Source organism: Myotis daubentonii, chromosome 4, assembly GCF_963259705.1.
Source record: "Myotis daubentonii chromosome 4, mMyoDau2.1, whole genome shotgun sequence".
NCBI classification, from domain to species: domain Eukaryota; kingdom Metazoa; phylum Chordata; class Mammalia; order Chiroptera; family Vespertilionidae; genus Myotis; species Myotis daubentonii.
Window position 1 is genome coordinate 9,206,850 of NC_081843.1, and position 17,522 is coordinate 9,224,371.

General features: G+C 46.9%; 1 protein-coding gene and 1 pseudogene across 1 annotated transcript in view; one reads left to right on the forward strand and one right to left on the reverse strand.

The window, feature by feature from the left end:
- The window catches only part of LOC132232700 (integrin alpha-M-like), a 50,804-nt gene extending 46,151 nt beyond the window's left edge, over nt 1-4,653 (reverse strand). Inside the window, exons 1-2 of the mRNA XM_059692162.1 lie at nt 4,590-4,653; nt 3,311-3,416 (exon numbers count right to left, since the gene is read on the reverse strand). Coding sequence (XP_059548145.1) covers nt 3,311-3,416; nt 4,590-4,617 — 134 coding nt within the window. The 5' untranslated portion in view covers nt 4,618-4,653. The remainder of the gene's footprint in view (nt 1-3,310; nt 3,417-4,589) is intronic.
- A 6,158-nt stretch (nt 4,654-10,811) lies between these two features.
- Nucleotides 10,812-11,265, forward strand: LOC132232478 (small ribosomal subunit protein uS11-like; annotated as a pseudogene).
- The last annotated feature ends 6,257 nt before the right edge of the window (nt 11,266-17,522 follow it).

The window sequence follows — 17,522 nt, forward strand, 5'->3', positions numbered from 1 at the left end:
GAGATACACATCAAGTGGTTGCCTCCCGGGATCGAGCCTGGAACTGAGGCATGTGCCCTTGAACAGAATCAAACCTGGGACCTTCAGTCCTTGGACCAATGCTCTATCCACTGAGCCAAACCAGCTGGGATTGAACCCGCAACCCTTTGGTGTATGGGATGCCGCTCCAACCAGCTGAGCCACTGGCCAGGACTGCCAGAGCTCTGGATTCTGCCATTGTAGCTCCAAAGCAACCATAACCAACAAATGATGAGTTGAGGTAGGGCAGCAGTGAAATTTATTTACAAAACCTGGCAGCAGGCCGTAGTTTGAGTATAACAAGTGCTAAAAATTGTGAGCAGGGGTGGGGATGGGCAGGAAAATGTAGAGTTCTATCTGCATAGAATCTCTCTGCAAGAAGACACAAGGAACCCTGTCAAATACCAATGGCATAGTTCACAGAGCTAAAACATATCACCCAAAATTTACATGGAACCACCAAAGACCCCAAGAGTCACAGCAATCTTGAAAAAGAAGAGCAAAGCTGGAGGTATCACACTGCCTGTTATCAAACCACACTACGGGCCCACAGCAGTCAAAACGGCCTCGTACTACTTTCAGCTCCCAGGAGGCGTAGGGGCAGCTTTCTTCGGTCTTTCCGAATCTGGGTTCACCCCACACCGCCGCCTCCGCTGTGCCACCGAAGGTTGACCCCAACGAGATCAAAGTCATGCACTTGAGTGCATCAGCGGGGACGTCAGTGCCACTTTTTCCCTGGCCCCCACGATCAGCCCCCTGGGTCTGTCTCCAGAAACAGTTGTGATGACATCGCCAAAGCAAGTGGTGATTGGAGGGTCTGACGATTAAGTGGAACTGACCAGTCAGAACGGACAGGCCCAGATGGAGGAAGTGCCTTCTGCCTCTGCCCTGCTCATCAAAGCCCTCAAAGAGCCGTCAAGAGACAGAAAGAAGCAAAAGAAAACATGAAGCGCCGTGGAAATATCACTTTTGATGAGATTGTCAGCATTCCCCGACAGATGTGACACCAATCTTAAGCTAGAGAACTGTCTGGAACCATTAAAGAGATCCTGGGCCGGGCCCCGTCTGTGGGTTGCAGTGCTAATAGCTGTCACTGACATCAGCAGTGGCGCAGTGAAAGGCCCGGCTAGCTGAGAACTACAAAAAAATAGTTAATTTAAAGATCATTTGAGCCCAGCCGATGTGGCTCAATGGTTGAACGTCGACCCAGGAACCAAGAGGTCACAGACTAGGTTGCGGGTTGGGGGGTATGCAGGAGGCAGCCGATCAATGTTTCTATTTCTCTATCCCTCTCCTTCCCTCTCTCTATAAAATCAATAAAAACTTATTTTTTTAAAGATCATTTAACAACAAAATAGCATAGTACTGGTGTGAAAACAGACATACATCAATGGAAGAGCATAGACAGCCCAGAAATAAACACATGCCTCTATGGTCAATTAATACTTGCCAAAGAGGCAAGAGCATACGGTGGGGTAGAGACAGTCTCTTCCATAAGTGGTGTTGGGAAAACTGGACAGATACATGCAAAAAAATGAAACTCGACCACCTTCTTATGCCATATACAAGAATAAACTCAAATGGATTAAAGATATAAATGTCAGACTCGAGACCATAAAGTCTTAGAAGAGTGGTTCTCAACCTTTGCTACACATTAGAATCACCTGGGAATCTTTTTAAAATCCTGATTTCTGGGCCTCATCTTCCGGAAATTCTGTTTCTTTGTTATGGGGTGGGGCCACAACATTGGTAACAAAGAAACAGAATTTCCGGAGGATGCAGCCCAGGAATCAGGATTTTAAAAAGATTCCCAGGTGATTCTAATGTGCAGCCAAGGGTTGAGAACCACTGTATTAGAAGAAAAGATAGGCAGCAAGATCTCTGGCATTTCTCATAGCAATATTTTTACTGCTATATCTTCTCAGGGAAGGGAAACAAAAGAAAAAATAAACAAATGGGACTGCATCAAACTAAAACGTTTTTGTACAGCAAAGGAAACCATCAACAAAATGAAAACACAGCAAACTTAATGGGAGAACACATTCACCAATGATACATCTGATAAGAGGTTAATATCCAAAATTTATAAAGAACTCATACAACTCAATACCAAAAAATTTTTTTTTCTTCAACTTAAAAATGGGCAAAAGACCTGAATAGACACTTCTCTAAAGAGGACATAGAGATGCCCAATAGATACATGAAAAGATGCTCAACGTCACTAACCTTCAGAGGAACGCAAATCAAAACTGCAGTGAGATATCACCTCACACCCGTCAGAATGGCGACCAGCAACAAACCCACAAGCGACAAGTGTTGGCCTGGATGTGGAGAAAAGGGAGCCCTCCTGCACTGCTGTTGGCAATGTAAATGGGTGCGGCCACTGTGAAAAACAGCATGGAGGGGGTCCTCAAAACATTTAAAATGTAATTGCCTTATGACCAGCGATTCCATTTCTGGGTATATGTCAGAAGAACCCCAAAGTACTGATTCAAAAGAATATATGCACCACTATGTTCATTGCAGCATTATTTACTCATGATAGCCAAGCTATAGAAGCAACCCAAGTGCCCATCAATAGACCAGTGAATAAAAAACTGTGATACATATATACAATGGAATATTACTTGGCCATAAAAAAGAATGAAATCCTACCATTTGCGACAGCATGGATAGACCTAGAGGGCATTATGCTAAGTGAAATAAGTCAGTCAGAGAAAGACAAATACCATATGATTTCACTTACATGTGGAATCTAAAGAACAAAACAATTAAACAAACAAAACTGAAGTAGATTCATAGAAACAGAGAACAGACTAATGGCTGCCAGAGGGGCAGGAGGGTGAGGGACTGGCTAGAAATAGTAAAGAGAGTAAATACAAATCGGTAGATGCAGAATAGTCACGGGATGTAAAGTACAGCATAGAGACATATAATAGCTGTGTATGGTGCCAGCGGGTACTGGCAGTATCAGGAAAGCCCTTTATAAAGTATATGATTGTCTAACCTCTATGCTGGTACATGCTGTACACCAGAAACTAATACAAAATAACATCGAATGTAAACTGTAATTGGGAAAACAAATGTTTAAACCCTCCTGGGATAGGAACTGGGAGAAATGAGTGCGGGAGATTTTTCACTATCGCACTCTTTGGGATTAACTATTCGGAATATAAATCAAGAAAAACAAAATTTAAAAAAAACAAAGGAAATGCGGGGGGGGGGGGGCGTTCTCAGGGATGCATCATAGAGGGAAAGCGCGGGAGGCAGGGAGCTCCACAGTGGCCCTTACCGGGACCCCTCAATCTGGACCACGCTCTGCCCGAAGCTCCTCACATTCTCTTGAAAGATCACGGGGTTTTCGGTGTCCAGGTTGAACCCATGACATAAGGCCAAGGCTGGAGGGAAAACAGAGGGTGAGGGCCAGGAAGAGAGGACATAGTGAAGGAAGCAGTTCGTCCTCCTGCTCCGTGCGTCCTCCTGTGGGATCCACCCCCACCCAGCACGGAGATGTGGGGCTCCCACATGCAGCTCTGAGAGCCTGAGCCAGAGCTCAGCACCCTCTTCCCACAAAGGACCGATAGTAAAAATGTTAGGCTCTGTGGGACCACAGGCAAGTAGAGTATATTATCTACTTATATAATGTATGTCATGTACTTATAAGTATTATATAGGTAGGTACTCATATACAAGAGAGCAAATGCATTCCCACAGATTTTTCATTGAGGAGATTCAAAATATAATAATGGAGTACACTTTTTGTTGTACAAATTTGCTAATGACACAAAGGGAATTCTTTGGGGGAGATGACACTTCTCACTTCACTGGGATTAAATTAGTGTTCCCGAGCATGAACCAATTATAAATGTCCATCTGCAACCCAAGGATCACAGGCTATACACGTCGGTGGCGGAACCCTTGCCTTCTGCCCATAGACCTCAGTAGCTGACCCCTGGCCTAGCCCACCAATGTGGGGTGCTTCCCGCACCTCTCTGAGCCCCACCCTATGCTTCCACCTTGCTGATTTGCCCAAGATCAAGTTCCTAAATCTCGGTTAGGCAATTTCCTTCCCATGCAACTCTCAAGCATTTCAATCCCGGTTATTGGCTCATTCACCACAAAACACAGGCATGAAAGAAAACAAACTTAAATCATTTGATCCATCCGTCATTCCACAAACATTTACACCTGGGTCCGTAGAAAACAGAACTGCAGGCAAAGTGGTGGTGAGGTGGGATCCAAGAAGAAACACTCTGAGAAGAGCATCCAATACCTGCTGTGCTACCCTTCACCTCTCTAGTCTCAGGTTCCTCATCTGTGCAGCAGAGGGGCCAGCCAACCCCCTTGCACAGCCTACGGATTCAGTCCTTCATCCAGTCTTCTCTGCTCATCTCATCTTGGTCTAGCTCTACTCTCCGCTCCTTCGTGAATCTCATCCTTCCCCAAATCCTCTTTGTCTCTCCCCAATCTGACCCCTTGATATTCTGCACCTCTTCTCTCTACTCGCAGACTCATAAGTTCCCCTCCTCCTCACCCTAAGCACCTCCCCCAGCCCCAGGCCCCTGGCTCACCTGTTAAGAGAAGTACTCCTGGAGTCATGGCTGGAGGGAGCAGGAGCCCTGTGACTATCACCAAAGCCAGAAAGGACATAAAAAGAGAAGTACTAGAAGCAGAAATATGCTAGAGACTCAAAGGAAGAGGGCGGGGCTTAGTGAGTACAAAGCCTTCTTGACCTCCCTCCTGAGGCCACACTCAGCTCCCTCCCCCCACCCCCCACCCCCCCACCCCCAGCTTCCTAGCCCAAACCAGAAAGGTCACTATTTCAAAGGTGTTGTTTGCCCACCAGCTTCTAGGCTTGTGAAAGCATGGTGAAAAGCAAGCCAAGTAGGCTCAGGACCTGCCTCCTGGAACGTGTGTTCTACACATTAACACGGACCCCCCAAGTGTGGGAGGCCACCCCCTGGGTCTCCCTGCAAGCACGCTTTGCAAAATGCCCTGCCCTCCTGCCCAAGGAGACAGGAGCACCCTTCAGCCAGAATTGCCCTCCTTTGTAGCCATCCATAAGGACAGCTCAGACACAGAGAGACCTATATTACTTTGTTTAAGAAAAAAAAAATAACTCAAACCCTTTGCCCAGGAATTTTCACTTCTAAGAATTTATCCTAAGAAATAGCTGAGAAGCACAATCAAAGCAGATGTGTGAGCTGGTGTGTTGCAGCATTGCTTTTCATCGTGAAACACTGGACCAGCCTCAACACCCACCAGCAGAGGAGTGGCTGAATGGTGCCTCACCTGGGATATGTCCTCACGCTCCATCCGTCACTTCCACTTCTGGTTCAAAGACACGGGAGCGTCCTTTCATGAAATACAGGGAACACCAAACCGGAACTTGAATGTGACTGCTAATGTAACCCCCAAGACAAAGCTTTCTTTCATTCCATCTCCTACACATTTTCCCTTGGCCCTAGTTCTCCTTTCTGTTTTTTTCTTTTGTCCTTTTTTTCCCTTTTATTTATTTATTTTTTTAATTAAATCTTTATTGTTCAGATTATTACATGTGTTTCTCCTTTTCCCCCCCATAACTCCCCTCCACCCAGTTCCCACCCCACCCTCCGCCCTCACTCCCCACCCACTGTCCTCATCCATAGGTGCTCAATTATTGTCCAGTCTCTTCCTGCACCCCTTACACCCCTTTTCCCCCCAAGAATAGTCAGTCCATTCCCTTTCTATGTCCCTGATTCCATTATACTCACCAGTTCATTCTGTTCATCAGATTATTTATTCACTTGATTTTTAGAATAGCTTCTTGATAGATGTGTATTTGGTGTTCATAATTTGTATCATTACCTTTTTCTTCTTCTTCCTCTTCTTAAAGGATACCTTTCATCATTTCATATAGTACTGGTTTGGTGGTGATGAACTCCTTTAGCTTTTTCTTATCTGTGAAGCTCTTTATCTGACCTTCAGTTCTGAACGATAGCTTTGCTGGATAAAGTAATCTTGGTTGTAGGTTCTTGGTATACATCACTTTGAATATTTCTTGCCACTCCCTTCTGGCCTGCAAAGTTTCTGTTCAGAAATTAGCTGACAGTCGTATAGGTACTCCCTTGTAGGAAACTGACTTTCTTTCTCTTGCTGTTTTTAGGATTCTCTCTTTGTCTTTTGCTCTTGGCATTTTAATTATGATGTGTCTTGGTGTGGTCCTCTTTGGATTCCTTTTGTTTGGGGTTCTCTGCGCTTCCTGGACTTGTAAGTCTATTTCTTTCACCAGGTAGGGGAAGTTTTCTGTCATTTTTTCTTCAAATAGGTTTTCAATATCTTGCTCTCTCTCTTCTTCTGGCACCCCTATAATTCGGATGTTGGTACACTTGAAGTTGTCCCAGAGGCTCCTTACACTATGTTCATATTTTTGGATTCTTTTTTCATTTTGCTTTTCTGGTTGGGTGTTTTTTGCTTCTTGGTATTTCAAATCTTTGACTTGATTCTTGCAATCCTCTAGTATGCTATTGGGAGTCTGTATAATATTCTTTATTTCAGTCAGTGCATGCTTAATTTCTAGATGGTCCTTTATCACAACATCAAGGGTCTCATTAGATTTCTTGAGGGTCTCATTAAGTTTATCAGCAGTTTCTAGAAAATTCTTGAAAAACCTTAAAAGTGTGGTTTTGAACTCTATATCCAGTAGTTTTCTTCCCTCTATTTCTGTCATTTGTGTCCTGTTTCTTTGTCTTCGCATTTTTTATGCTTCGCTGTGTCGATAGAGTGGCTTTCTGTGCTAAGTGTACTATAGAGCCCAGTGGCTCAGCCTCCCCAATTACCTGAGGTAGACAATCTTGGTGCACCCCCTTGTGGGCTTTGTGTACAGTCTTATTGTAGTTAAGCCTTGATTGTTGTAGGTAACACTGGGAGGAATTGACCTCCAGGCCAATTGGCTGTGAGAATCAGCTGTGTCTATGGCGGGAGAGCTTCCGTGCTGGAGACACCCTTATGGGGCAAGACTTGCTTCAGTGGGGCTTTGGTGCTCACTGAGTCTGCCTCCTGAGTATGTCCCTTATAGATCTGAGGAGTTGTAATTGGATGGTCCCACTCTGACCATTGGGTACACTGGATCTTGGATCTAAGGAGGTGCTAATCTAGCCTCTGCCTGAGGCTACTGAGCAGAAGCCAGCTGTAAAGCGATGCAAGTTGCCCTGGGGCCTCCGGGCAGCTGCAGTTTATTAAGTACTTTTCAGATTACAAAGGGCCAGACCTTTCATATGCAAAAGCCTCTGTGCAGGGCTTGGGCGGGACAGGGTCCCAGGGGATCAACAGGGCAGGCGGAGCGAGCAGTATGGCTGCTCTCAGTCCTGCCTACAGAGGTCCCGGCAATGGTTGAGAGCGCCTCCGAGAGAAAGCTGCCCTAGAGTTCCGACCGATGCCAGACAGTCCCGTTTCTCCCGTATGAGTCTGGGTCCCCAGAGACTCGCCTGGAACTGGAGCTCAGAGCCTGAGACTCCCTCCCGATTGAAAAAGATAATCGTGTTCTCAGCCGCCAGCCCTCTCCGCATGCACCTCCACACCTTTGTATTTTACTTCCCCACCGCACCTCCTCTGAGTCTCGGTATGCTTTTCTCTTTCCTTCTAGTTGTAGAATCTCCACTCAGCCAGTCTTCCTGTGGTTCTGGATGATATCCGTTCCGTCTTTTAGTTGTATTTTTGAAGTGGTTGTTCAAAGCAGCAAACTCCGGTATTTACCTATGCCACCATCTTGGTTTTCTCGTTCTCCTTTCTTAATAACCAAAACAAATAAACGTTTGTTCTCTGAAAAAAGAACAATCCATACGTTTTTGTTTAAAAAATTACCTGTTTAAAAATATGCATGTGTGGGAAACCCAAAACATTAATAGGGATTCTCTCTGGATGGTAGGGTCGTGGGTGTGTCCCAGTCATCTATTGCTGTGTAGCAAAGCATGCCTAATCTTGGTGACTTAAAAGAGCAACTTACTATTGTCTCATGGTCCTGTGGACTGTCTGGCCTCAAAGTTCCCACTGAAGGATCTCACGTTGCAGTGAGATAGTGATGGGCTGGATTCACCCAAGGTTCCGTTGGGCTACACTTTCCCAATGGATGGCTCGCACTGCCAGTAGTTGGTGCTGGCTGCAGACAGGGAGCTCAGTTGGGGCTGCCACCTGGAGTACCCCCGTGTGACCTCTGCGTCATGGGCTTCTCACAGCACCATGGTTAGATTTTAAGAGCAAGTGCTCCAAGAGACAAGAATTGAAAGCTTCCAATCTCTTAAGGTTCTGATCTGGAAGCCATCACAGAGTCACTGCCACTGTATTCTATTAGTCAAGCCATCCAGAGCTCATCCACATTCAAAGAGAGGGAACACAGATCCACATCTCAATGGGAGGTGCGTTAAAGAGTCTGTAGTCAACTTGAGTCTGCTACTGGATGATTTTAGTTTTCTCCTACATATCTTTAGTACGTAAAGCTTTTATACAAAAAAGATGAATGAATTTTATGATCAAAAAGAAAAGAAAAGCACCGGTGAATAGTTTAAAACAGAGTACCTGTATGTGTTCGCAGGAAAAGGGCTGAGGAAAGAGGAATAAGGCCGTGGGCCCAGGATGAGAGGACACCCCAGCATGTGAGGAGCAGTTTAGTGGATAACCTGGGGGTTTTCTGATAAAAGCGTTTACACTCTGATCACCACAGGAGGCTGCTATTGCTCAGACACTGTGGTCCTCCTTGCCCAAGGGCCCACTATTTGTAAAGGCCCAGGAAAAGCGTCTCAGAATGGCTATCCAACCTGCAGAGCCTTTCTCAATGGCCAACTAGGGGTGTGCACCTGACCAGGTGATGGCAGGAGGGCTCCTATCTGTAGGCTTCCAGTCATTCTCTCCCACCCAACCCCTACCCCTACTCTTGATACAAATCTTCGCTTGAGTTCCTCTACAAATGGACTTGAGACAAGGATTCAAGGGCACGTAGTTTATTTGGGGAAACACTGGTGGGGAAGAGAAGACAGGAAAGAACCCATAAAAGATGTGTGAGGAAACGAGTTACTACCAAGGACGATTGGAGCTCAAATCATTAAGGAACTGAGAGCCAGTGTGGAACATGCCTCAGCATCATCCTCCTCAGTGGCGGGCAAGGGGGCCAGATTCTCATCCACAACTCATATCAGCTCTTAGGTAAGGTGAAGCCTTCATTTTCTGGTGCTACCAGCCTGCCCTGCACCCAGGCAGAGGAGGCTCCAGGGGCCAAAAGGAGCCCTCAACAATCAGTTGCAGGTACTACTGGAAGCTAGAAACCAGGCCAGCTTGCAGAAAAATGTCGAACCCTGCCCAGCCAGAGTGGCTCAGTGATTGAGGTCGATTCCCGGTCAGGGGCCCAGGTTGTGGATTCAAACCCCAGTAGGGTGCATGCAAGAGGCAGCCGATCAATGATTCTTTCTCATCATTGGTGTTTCTATCTCTCTCTCCCTTTCCCTTCCTCTCTGAAATCGATAAAACTTTAAAAAAGAATGTTGAACACTGATGGGACATAAATGGGGCAACCACAGTGTCTGCTACAGATACTCAAATATTTTTTGACAGCACTTACATGAAGTCCTATTGTGTTTATTTAGTTTATCTATTGCCTGACTTCCCTACCAGAGTATATAAACTCTATGAGAGCAGAGAGATTTTTTTTATCTGTCTTGCTCATCACTCTATTTCTGGTGCACAGGACAGTGCCTGGTTCATAATAGAAACCACCCTCTCCCAAGAAATGAATACTTGATTTAGAGGAAGAATTCTGGGGAAATTAGGAAGCACCAGGAGTCCTTCTTCCCACCTAGACAGCAATTGTACTAGCGGAATTGGTCTGATGTAACTATTTAGGAGCTCTGGAGTCTCTTCAAAATTAATTTTAGTCTATGTCAGCTTTTAGCACTGGAGCAGCTACCAATCCCCACTCCCCCAAATCTCATGTCAGGAAGCTCTGCATGCAATCCAACAGCAGTTTGCATGCAGCTTGCAGAAACCAGAGCGGGCAGTACGACCCCATCACCAAAATATTGGGGCTCAGTGCTCTGTTGATTACAACCTTTTATCTCAGAGATCCAAACAGAGGCAGGCAGCCATTGTTGCCCCCGCCTCCATTGTAAAAGTTCTTTCTCCTCTAGGTGAAGCAATTTTCAAGAGATTTAAATGACTGGTGTATTTGTTGCCCTGTTTCATTTTTCTCTCCCCCTCCCCCTTTTGGGAGCCAGACAGTTAAGACCTAGTACATTCAAAAGCATACACAAGAATTTAAAAAGTAAACTACACCTACCCTAAGATCTTAAGACCTTAAGATCTCAGGCTAATCCCTAACACAGAGTCAGCATATAACAATTTAAAAAAAAAAAAAAAAGCAAAGTAAAACAAAAACAAATAACAGCAAACCCTGGGGAAGAGGAAGAATATGACATCCAGAATTAGTATCTTATTGCATTCAAATATCTTATTTTCAACAACAAAAAATCACAAGGCATACAAAGAAAAATGAAATTATCGTATATTTAAGGGGAAAAAAAAATAAAAGAAAACATTCCTGAGAAAGACCAGATAGCAGACCTACTAGACAAAGACTTTAAAACAACTCTCTTAAAGCTGCTCAGAAAAGGAAGACATTGAGAAAGTCAAGAAAATGATGTAAGAACAAAATACAACTATCAATAAAAGGAATACCTACAAAGAAACCAAAAGGAATTCTAGAGCTGAAAATTACTTAAATGAAATAAAAAATTCTTCTGGTGATGGAGTCTGGAGAAGACACAGAAATGGCACCTTGCAAGGGGGAGGAAAAGAAGGAAGAACAGGTCATCAGTCTCAAACTGTAGGTGGTTGAAGAATAAAATACATTTAGTCTTCTCCACATCTTTGCAGCCTTCAATGATACTTTTGCCCATGTCACTGATCTTTCTGATAAGGCAACCATCTGCCATGTGACTGGTAGGATGAAGGTAAAGGCTGAATGAGATGATTCCTCTCCATATTCTGCCATGTTGGCTGCTTAGAATGTGACCCAGAGGTGCAAACTCCTGGGCATCACTGGCCTCCACATAAACCCAAGGCTTCAGGAATAAATAGGATTCACACCCCTGAGCCAGGGCCTAATCAACTCTCAGAGCCCTTGCTCACTCAGGAATAAAGATCAGACAGATTAAGGATGTTATCCCCTCCCTCTCCAACAGAACCCACAGGAAGGGGAGCCACTGTGGTCACTGTCTGTGAGCAGGACTCCTCAAATTATTGTTTTATGCTAATAAATGTTCTTTGTGTGAACAAAAAAAGAAAATTTTACAAAAGGGATTCTAAGGCAGATTTGATCATTCCAAAAAGTGAGTCTGAAAAATTAAAAATAGAACAGTTGAGGTTACTGAGTCTGAAAAAAAGAAAGAGAGAATGAAAGAACAAAAGAGAGATTGGAGAAAAGTAAAAAGAGCCAAGGGACCATCAAACAGACTAACATATACATTGTGAGAGTGCCAGAAGAAGAGAGGAGGGGACAGAGGGTCAGAGAAATATTTCGAAGAAATAATGGCTTAAATCGTACCAAATTTTATGAAAAACATAAGTATAAATATTACCGAACCCCAACAAACTCCAAGTAAGATGAAGTCAAAGAGACCCATACCAAGACATATTGTAAACAATCTGTTGAGAGACAAAGACAAAGAGAGAGTCTTGAAAGCAGAAAAGAAAAAGTGAATCATCACATACAAGGGATCCTCAATCAGATTTCTCATCAGAAATTTTGGAGACCAGAAGGCAATGGGATGATATATTCAAAGTGCTAAAAGAAAAACAATATCAGAGAAAACCAAGATGGCGGCATAGGTAAACACCAGAAATTGCTGCCTCGCACAACCACTTCAAAAAAACAACTAAAAGACAAAATAGACATCATCCAGAACGACAGGAAGGCTGGCCGAGTGGAAATTCTACAACTGGAAGGAAAGAGAAAAGCACACTGAGACGCAGAGGAAGTGCAGTGTGGAAGTAAAGTGCAGAGGTACGGAGGCACACTCAGAAAGGGCCAGCAACTGAGGACACAGCTGTCTTTTTCAATCAGGAGGGAGACTCAAGCTCCCAACTGCTCTGAACTCCAGTTCCAGGCAAGTCTCTGGGGATCCAGACTCAAACAGGGAGAAACTGGACTGTCTGGCATTGGGCAGAACTTGAGGGCAGCTTTCTCTCAGAGGTACTTGCAGTGATTACCGCAGAACAGTAAGACCTGGGTCCTCTTAGGGCAGGGCTGAGGATCAGCCATAGCTGTTTGCTCCGCCGTGTTGATTCCCTGAGACCCTGCCCCACCCAAGCTGTGTGCAGAGGCTTTTGCATGTGAATGCCCTAGCCCTTTGCAACCTAAAATTACCTAACTAACTGCAGCTGGGTCAGAGAGACCCAGAACATCCAAAAAGAAGGCCCAAGGCCACACAGTAGCTTGCATTGCTTCACAGCTGGAACTCATCTAGGCACCTCCAAATTCCAAATAAAAAAAGGAATCTGCAGATCTCTCTGTAGCTCCTGCTGGGTAGCCTTAGGCAGAGGCTAAATTAGCACCTCCTTAGAGATCCAAGAGCCAGTATACACAGTGGTCAGAGTGGACCATTCAGATTACAACTGGTGCTGACTCAGTGAGCACCAAAGCCCCACTGAAGCAAGCCTTGCCCCATAAGGGTGTCTTCAGCACAGAAGTTCTCCCACCATAACCACAGCTGATTCTCACAGCCAATTGGCCTGGAGGTCAATTCCTCCCAGTGTTACCTACAACAATCAAGGCTTAGTTACAATAAGACTGTGCACAAAGCCCACAAAGGGGTGCACCAAGAGTGTCCACCTCAGGTAAATGGGGAGGCTGAGCCGCTGGGCCCTACAGGACACCTAGCACACAAAGCCACTCTACCAACACAGGGAAGCAGCCAAAATGCAGAGGCAAAGAAACAGCTCACAAGTGACAGAAATGGAGGAAAGCAAACTACTGGATATAGAGTTCAAAACCACACTTTCAGCAGTTCCCTATCACCAACAGTTAAAAGTCAAACTCCTTCGCTCCTGACAATTGAGTCCATAAATAACTTGCAGCTTATGTCTAACCACTTATAGCCCAAGTGCACCCCATCAGTTACACTTAGCTGCCCGATGTGGAGGCCGGCATCAAGGATGGCCCCCAGTGATATTCCTCTCCAAATACTCATAGCCTCGTGTAGCCCCCTTCCTCATTGAACGTGGCTGGCCTGTGTGACCTGTAAAACACAGCAGAGCTGAAGGGGTGTCACTTCCAACACTAGATTCTGAGAGGCTTTGCAGCTTCTGCCTAGGTCCTCTGAATGACTCTCACTGGAGGCTGGAGGAGGCCACGCCCCATGCTGTGAGGATGCTCAAGCTACCTCCTGGTGGAGAACTGAGGCTGCCCACCAACAGCCAGACCACTCACCCTCCGAGTGAGTGAGCTGCTCTGGAACATCAGTGAGAGAGAAACATTGATCAGCTGCCTCCTCCACACTCCCTACTGGGGATGTGCCCACAACCAAGATACATGCCCTTGACCAGAATCGAACCTGAGACCTTTCAGTCCACAGGCCGATGCTCTATCCACTGAGCCAAACCAGTTCGGGCGACTCACTTCCTTTTAGTACTGACTAATATTCCCTTGTCTGGATGGACCGTAGTTTATCCATTTGCCTACTGAAGGATGTCTTGGTTGCTTCCAATTTTGGCAACTACGAATAAAGCTGCTAGAACATCCTTGTGCGGGGTTTTGTGTGGGCATATTTCTCAGGTCCTTTGAGTAAATACCAAGGAGCTTAATGGCTGGATCACACAAGAAGCGTGTGTTTAGTTCTGGAAGAAACTGCCAACCCAGATTGCAAAGTGGCTGCACCGTTTCTGCGTTTTCACCGGCAATGATGATTGTTGTTTTAAGTCATTAGGTTGGGGGTCATTTGTTATGCAGTTTTAGATGACGACTACAACCTACATTGAACATGTCTAGCATGCCTCCTGCATCTGTGTGTAATCCTTAAAAACTCCAAATTGCTTTCCAAGTGCCAACTCAAGCTGTCACCTTTTCTGAGAAGCCCGCCCTGATTTCCTACTCAGACCCAGGCTCTCTTGCACACAGCTTTATTAGAAATACTCACACTCCGACTGCATCAAATGTGTATGAGGTGATTTCTTCCATTACAGCCTATTGAAGGCAACAGTTTTCAATTATCCAAGTGGATATTCCCAAGACTGAGAATGGTACATGCCACATTAAATGTTGCTTCAATAAATAAATAACTAAAATTTCAGCTCTGGACAAGACAAAAAATGCCTTACTCTAGTCTGAGGCGCAAAGAAAGGGTAAGAAAGAAGGGAATAGTGGTGAGAAGGACCAAAGATGTTATTGCAGGACTCAATCTTGCTCCTAGCTCTTTCGTTCACTTTGAAATCTCCTTTCCCCGGTCACAAAAATGTCTACAAAACCTGGGTAAGCAGAAGTGGGTTGTTCCATTTTTGCTCTTAAAAAATTAACCTGCATGTAAAAAAGTGTAAAAGCCATCGCCACAGAGAACTGGAGCAATGATGTGGCCAAAACCGAGTGCGAGGAGGCAAAGGGCTATATCTTGACAGCATCTAGAAAGGAGGAAGGAACGGTCTGGATTTAGACACATCCTGCTCACAGACAGAGCAAGAGGAAATGTGGTTTTAAAAGAGTTACACCAGTGAGGCTAGAAAACCCATGGGCTGGGGGTCTTTCTCCAAAATCTGGACAATGAAAGTTATTTGGGGAGTAGAGACAGAAAGGTCTCCGAGGTAAGGCACTGAGCCTAGAAACAAACAGGAATTTGAGGAAGAGTTGGACCAATGTTTAGTTGGAAATAGGAGGATTTGGACAGATTTAGAAAGTAGTGTCAAATGAACTCAAAAAAAAAAATCCCAGAGGCTTTGCTAGAAGTGAATGGTAAAGAGTTATTCAGGGGTCTTAGAGTTTGCAAACTGGGGACATGGCCAGGAAAAGGCTGGGCCCTCCTGCTCAACTTCTATAGCTTAGCCCTGGCTTGGTAGCAGGATTCTCCTCCACAGGCAACTGCATATCTGGCAGGGCCTGGCAGCCAATGCATTCATTTCGTATTTACTCAGCCCAGCCTGCCGAGGGGCCCAGAACTGTAATTCACGGGCAGCAGGGGCAGGAGGCAGAAAGGGGGACCGGTTTCAGCAGTTCTTCCAGGTCTGTGCCAAACTGAGAATGCCCGCAGAGAAAATGGAAAGAATGTAGCCCTGTATATACAATTCTCTCCCAGTGGCCCAATCAGAGAGTGTGAACATGCGCGAGGCCCGCCCCAGGAGACCAGGCCAAGGCTGCTGCCCCAGCGCTTGCTCCAGCAGGGAGTCAGCCTCGAAGGCAGGCAGAGGATGGGGAAGCTTCGAGGTGAGCGGGAAACCTGGAGCAGCTGCCTCCTGCACACCCCCTACTGGGGATCGAGCCCACAGCCTGGGCATGTGCCCTGGCTGGGAATCGAACCGACACCCTTTCGGTGCACAGAACAATGCCCAACCAACCGAGCCACACCGGCCAGGGAGGCACTTCCTTTTTCACGCGTGGGCTGCCCATCACACTGGTGCATGTTCAGTCCCTCAGGATTTAGAACATGTGAGGCAGGCACATGCAGTCAGATACTCTATGGCCCTGAAGAAAGGCGTTGGGCTGTAAGGAAACATGTTTGAGAGCCCTGTCTTCTGGTAGAGAACAGGAAGCTACCCACCCATTCATTCATTCATTCATTCATTCATTCATTCATTCTTTCATTGACTCAACACATACATTCAGCTGTTGCTTTGCTCCGTGTTGCAGATGCTGCCCTAGGGTTTCTGCCCTGCAGGCATAGACAGTCGCCGGGCGGAAATACAGGTTACTGGGGCGGCACGTGGATGGAGCTCCTCCTCGCTGGAGTCAGGAGGCGGCGACCCCCAGCTGAGACAGGATCCAGGTGCAGGAGGAGAGGCAGTTCTGGGCGGAGGGTCAGCGTGGGCAAAGGCTGGGAAGCGAGAGGAATGTAGGGACCAGAGATACATTCCATCTGTCCCCAACAAGCCGTGTTCAGGCCTGACAATCCACTGTGATTACCAATCACACTTCCTTTTGCTTTCAAAGGGCCCTGATTAGTTCCCCTTAATATGGGGAAAGCCGAGGGTGAGAGGGAGGGACAGGAGCGGAAGTGAAGAGGAGCGGTAGCAGGGGCCAGATGGCGCAGGGCCTCCGCGGTCACCTTCCACAGGACGGCGCTGGCTCCCAGGCAGGTGCTGGGGGGTGAACCGGAGAGCCACGCCCTGCCTGGTGTCTCTCCAGCCGAGCCTCACGCTGCCAAACTCTCCCATTTCTTCAAGAGACACCATCAATCCGGATTTCTCTCAGAACTCTCTCCATGTTACAATGTCAGCAACGAATCAAAATCAGATCAACGAAACCAGTAAGGCCTGCAGGCCGAAGCTGGCTCAGAGATCACCGGTGTGGGATCTCTTTTCTAAACGGTAGGTGGTTAACAACTAAGGTTTCCAAAAAATAGCCCAAAGCCTGAGGTTTCCCTGGGGACACACCCTCGGGGTCATCTCTCAGGAGGGAGGGGGGAGGAGTAGGGCCCTCCCCGAGTGCTCTCAGAGGCTGAGGGCAAATCCTTGAAGACTGGCCCAAGTGGGACACCAGGAAGGTCTTGCTGATGGAGAACATAACTGAAGCCTGTGACTGACCCCCAGGATGGATGAAGGGGGACACTCCTGGCCCCTCCATTCCGGTGCCAGCCAGATCGAGGGCCGTGATAAGAGGGGGAGACTGAAATGCTAAGAGTTGGGGTAGCAAGACCATCAAGCAGCCTCCAGGCTTTGCCACGGGTTGAGCCTCTTGAACCAAGTGGGGAACAGAACGTTCGGGAGGTAGCGGATTAGCTACAGTGCAGGGGCAGCCGCTGGACCAGGGGATTGGAGCACCAGCCTCTGAGCCGAGATCAGCGCCCACTCCTGTCCCCGACGTGGCTGTGAATGCGGAGCGGCTCTCGGGAGCGGCAGCTGCTCCTCCGCCGCCTCTGTCTCTTGGGCGGCCATTCCTGGGCTTGCCCTCGCCTGGCTGCCGGGTCCGCAGTGCTGCCCGTGGCGTTGGTGCTCCAGCTGCTGCCAAGAGGGCAAGGAGAAGAGGAGGACGCTCCTTCTCTCAACCCTGAACTTGTTCACCAACCCTGCCCACCTCCTAGGCCCGGAGCCCAGCCACCTGGCCATCCCTAGCTGCAAGGGGAGCTGGGAAATGTCCTCTCTCACTGGGCGGCTGTGCGAGTTATCCATTGCAGCACAGCAAATCACTCCAAACACCGTGGATTGAGACCATTTCTATTTCTCACAGTTCTGTGAGGTGACAACCTGGGCAGTTCTCCTGCTGGGTTGGCCTGGGCTGGAACGGCCACCAGGACCTCATGCCTGCAGCTGTGCTGGCGGCCAGCAGGGAGCCTCCGCCG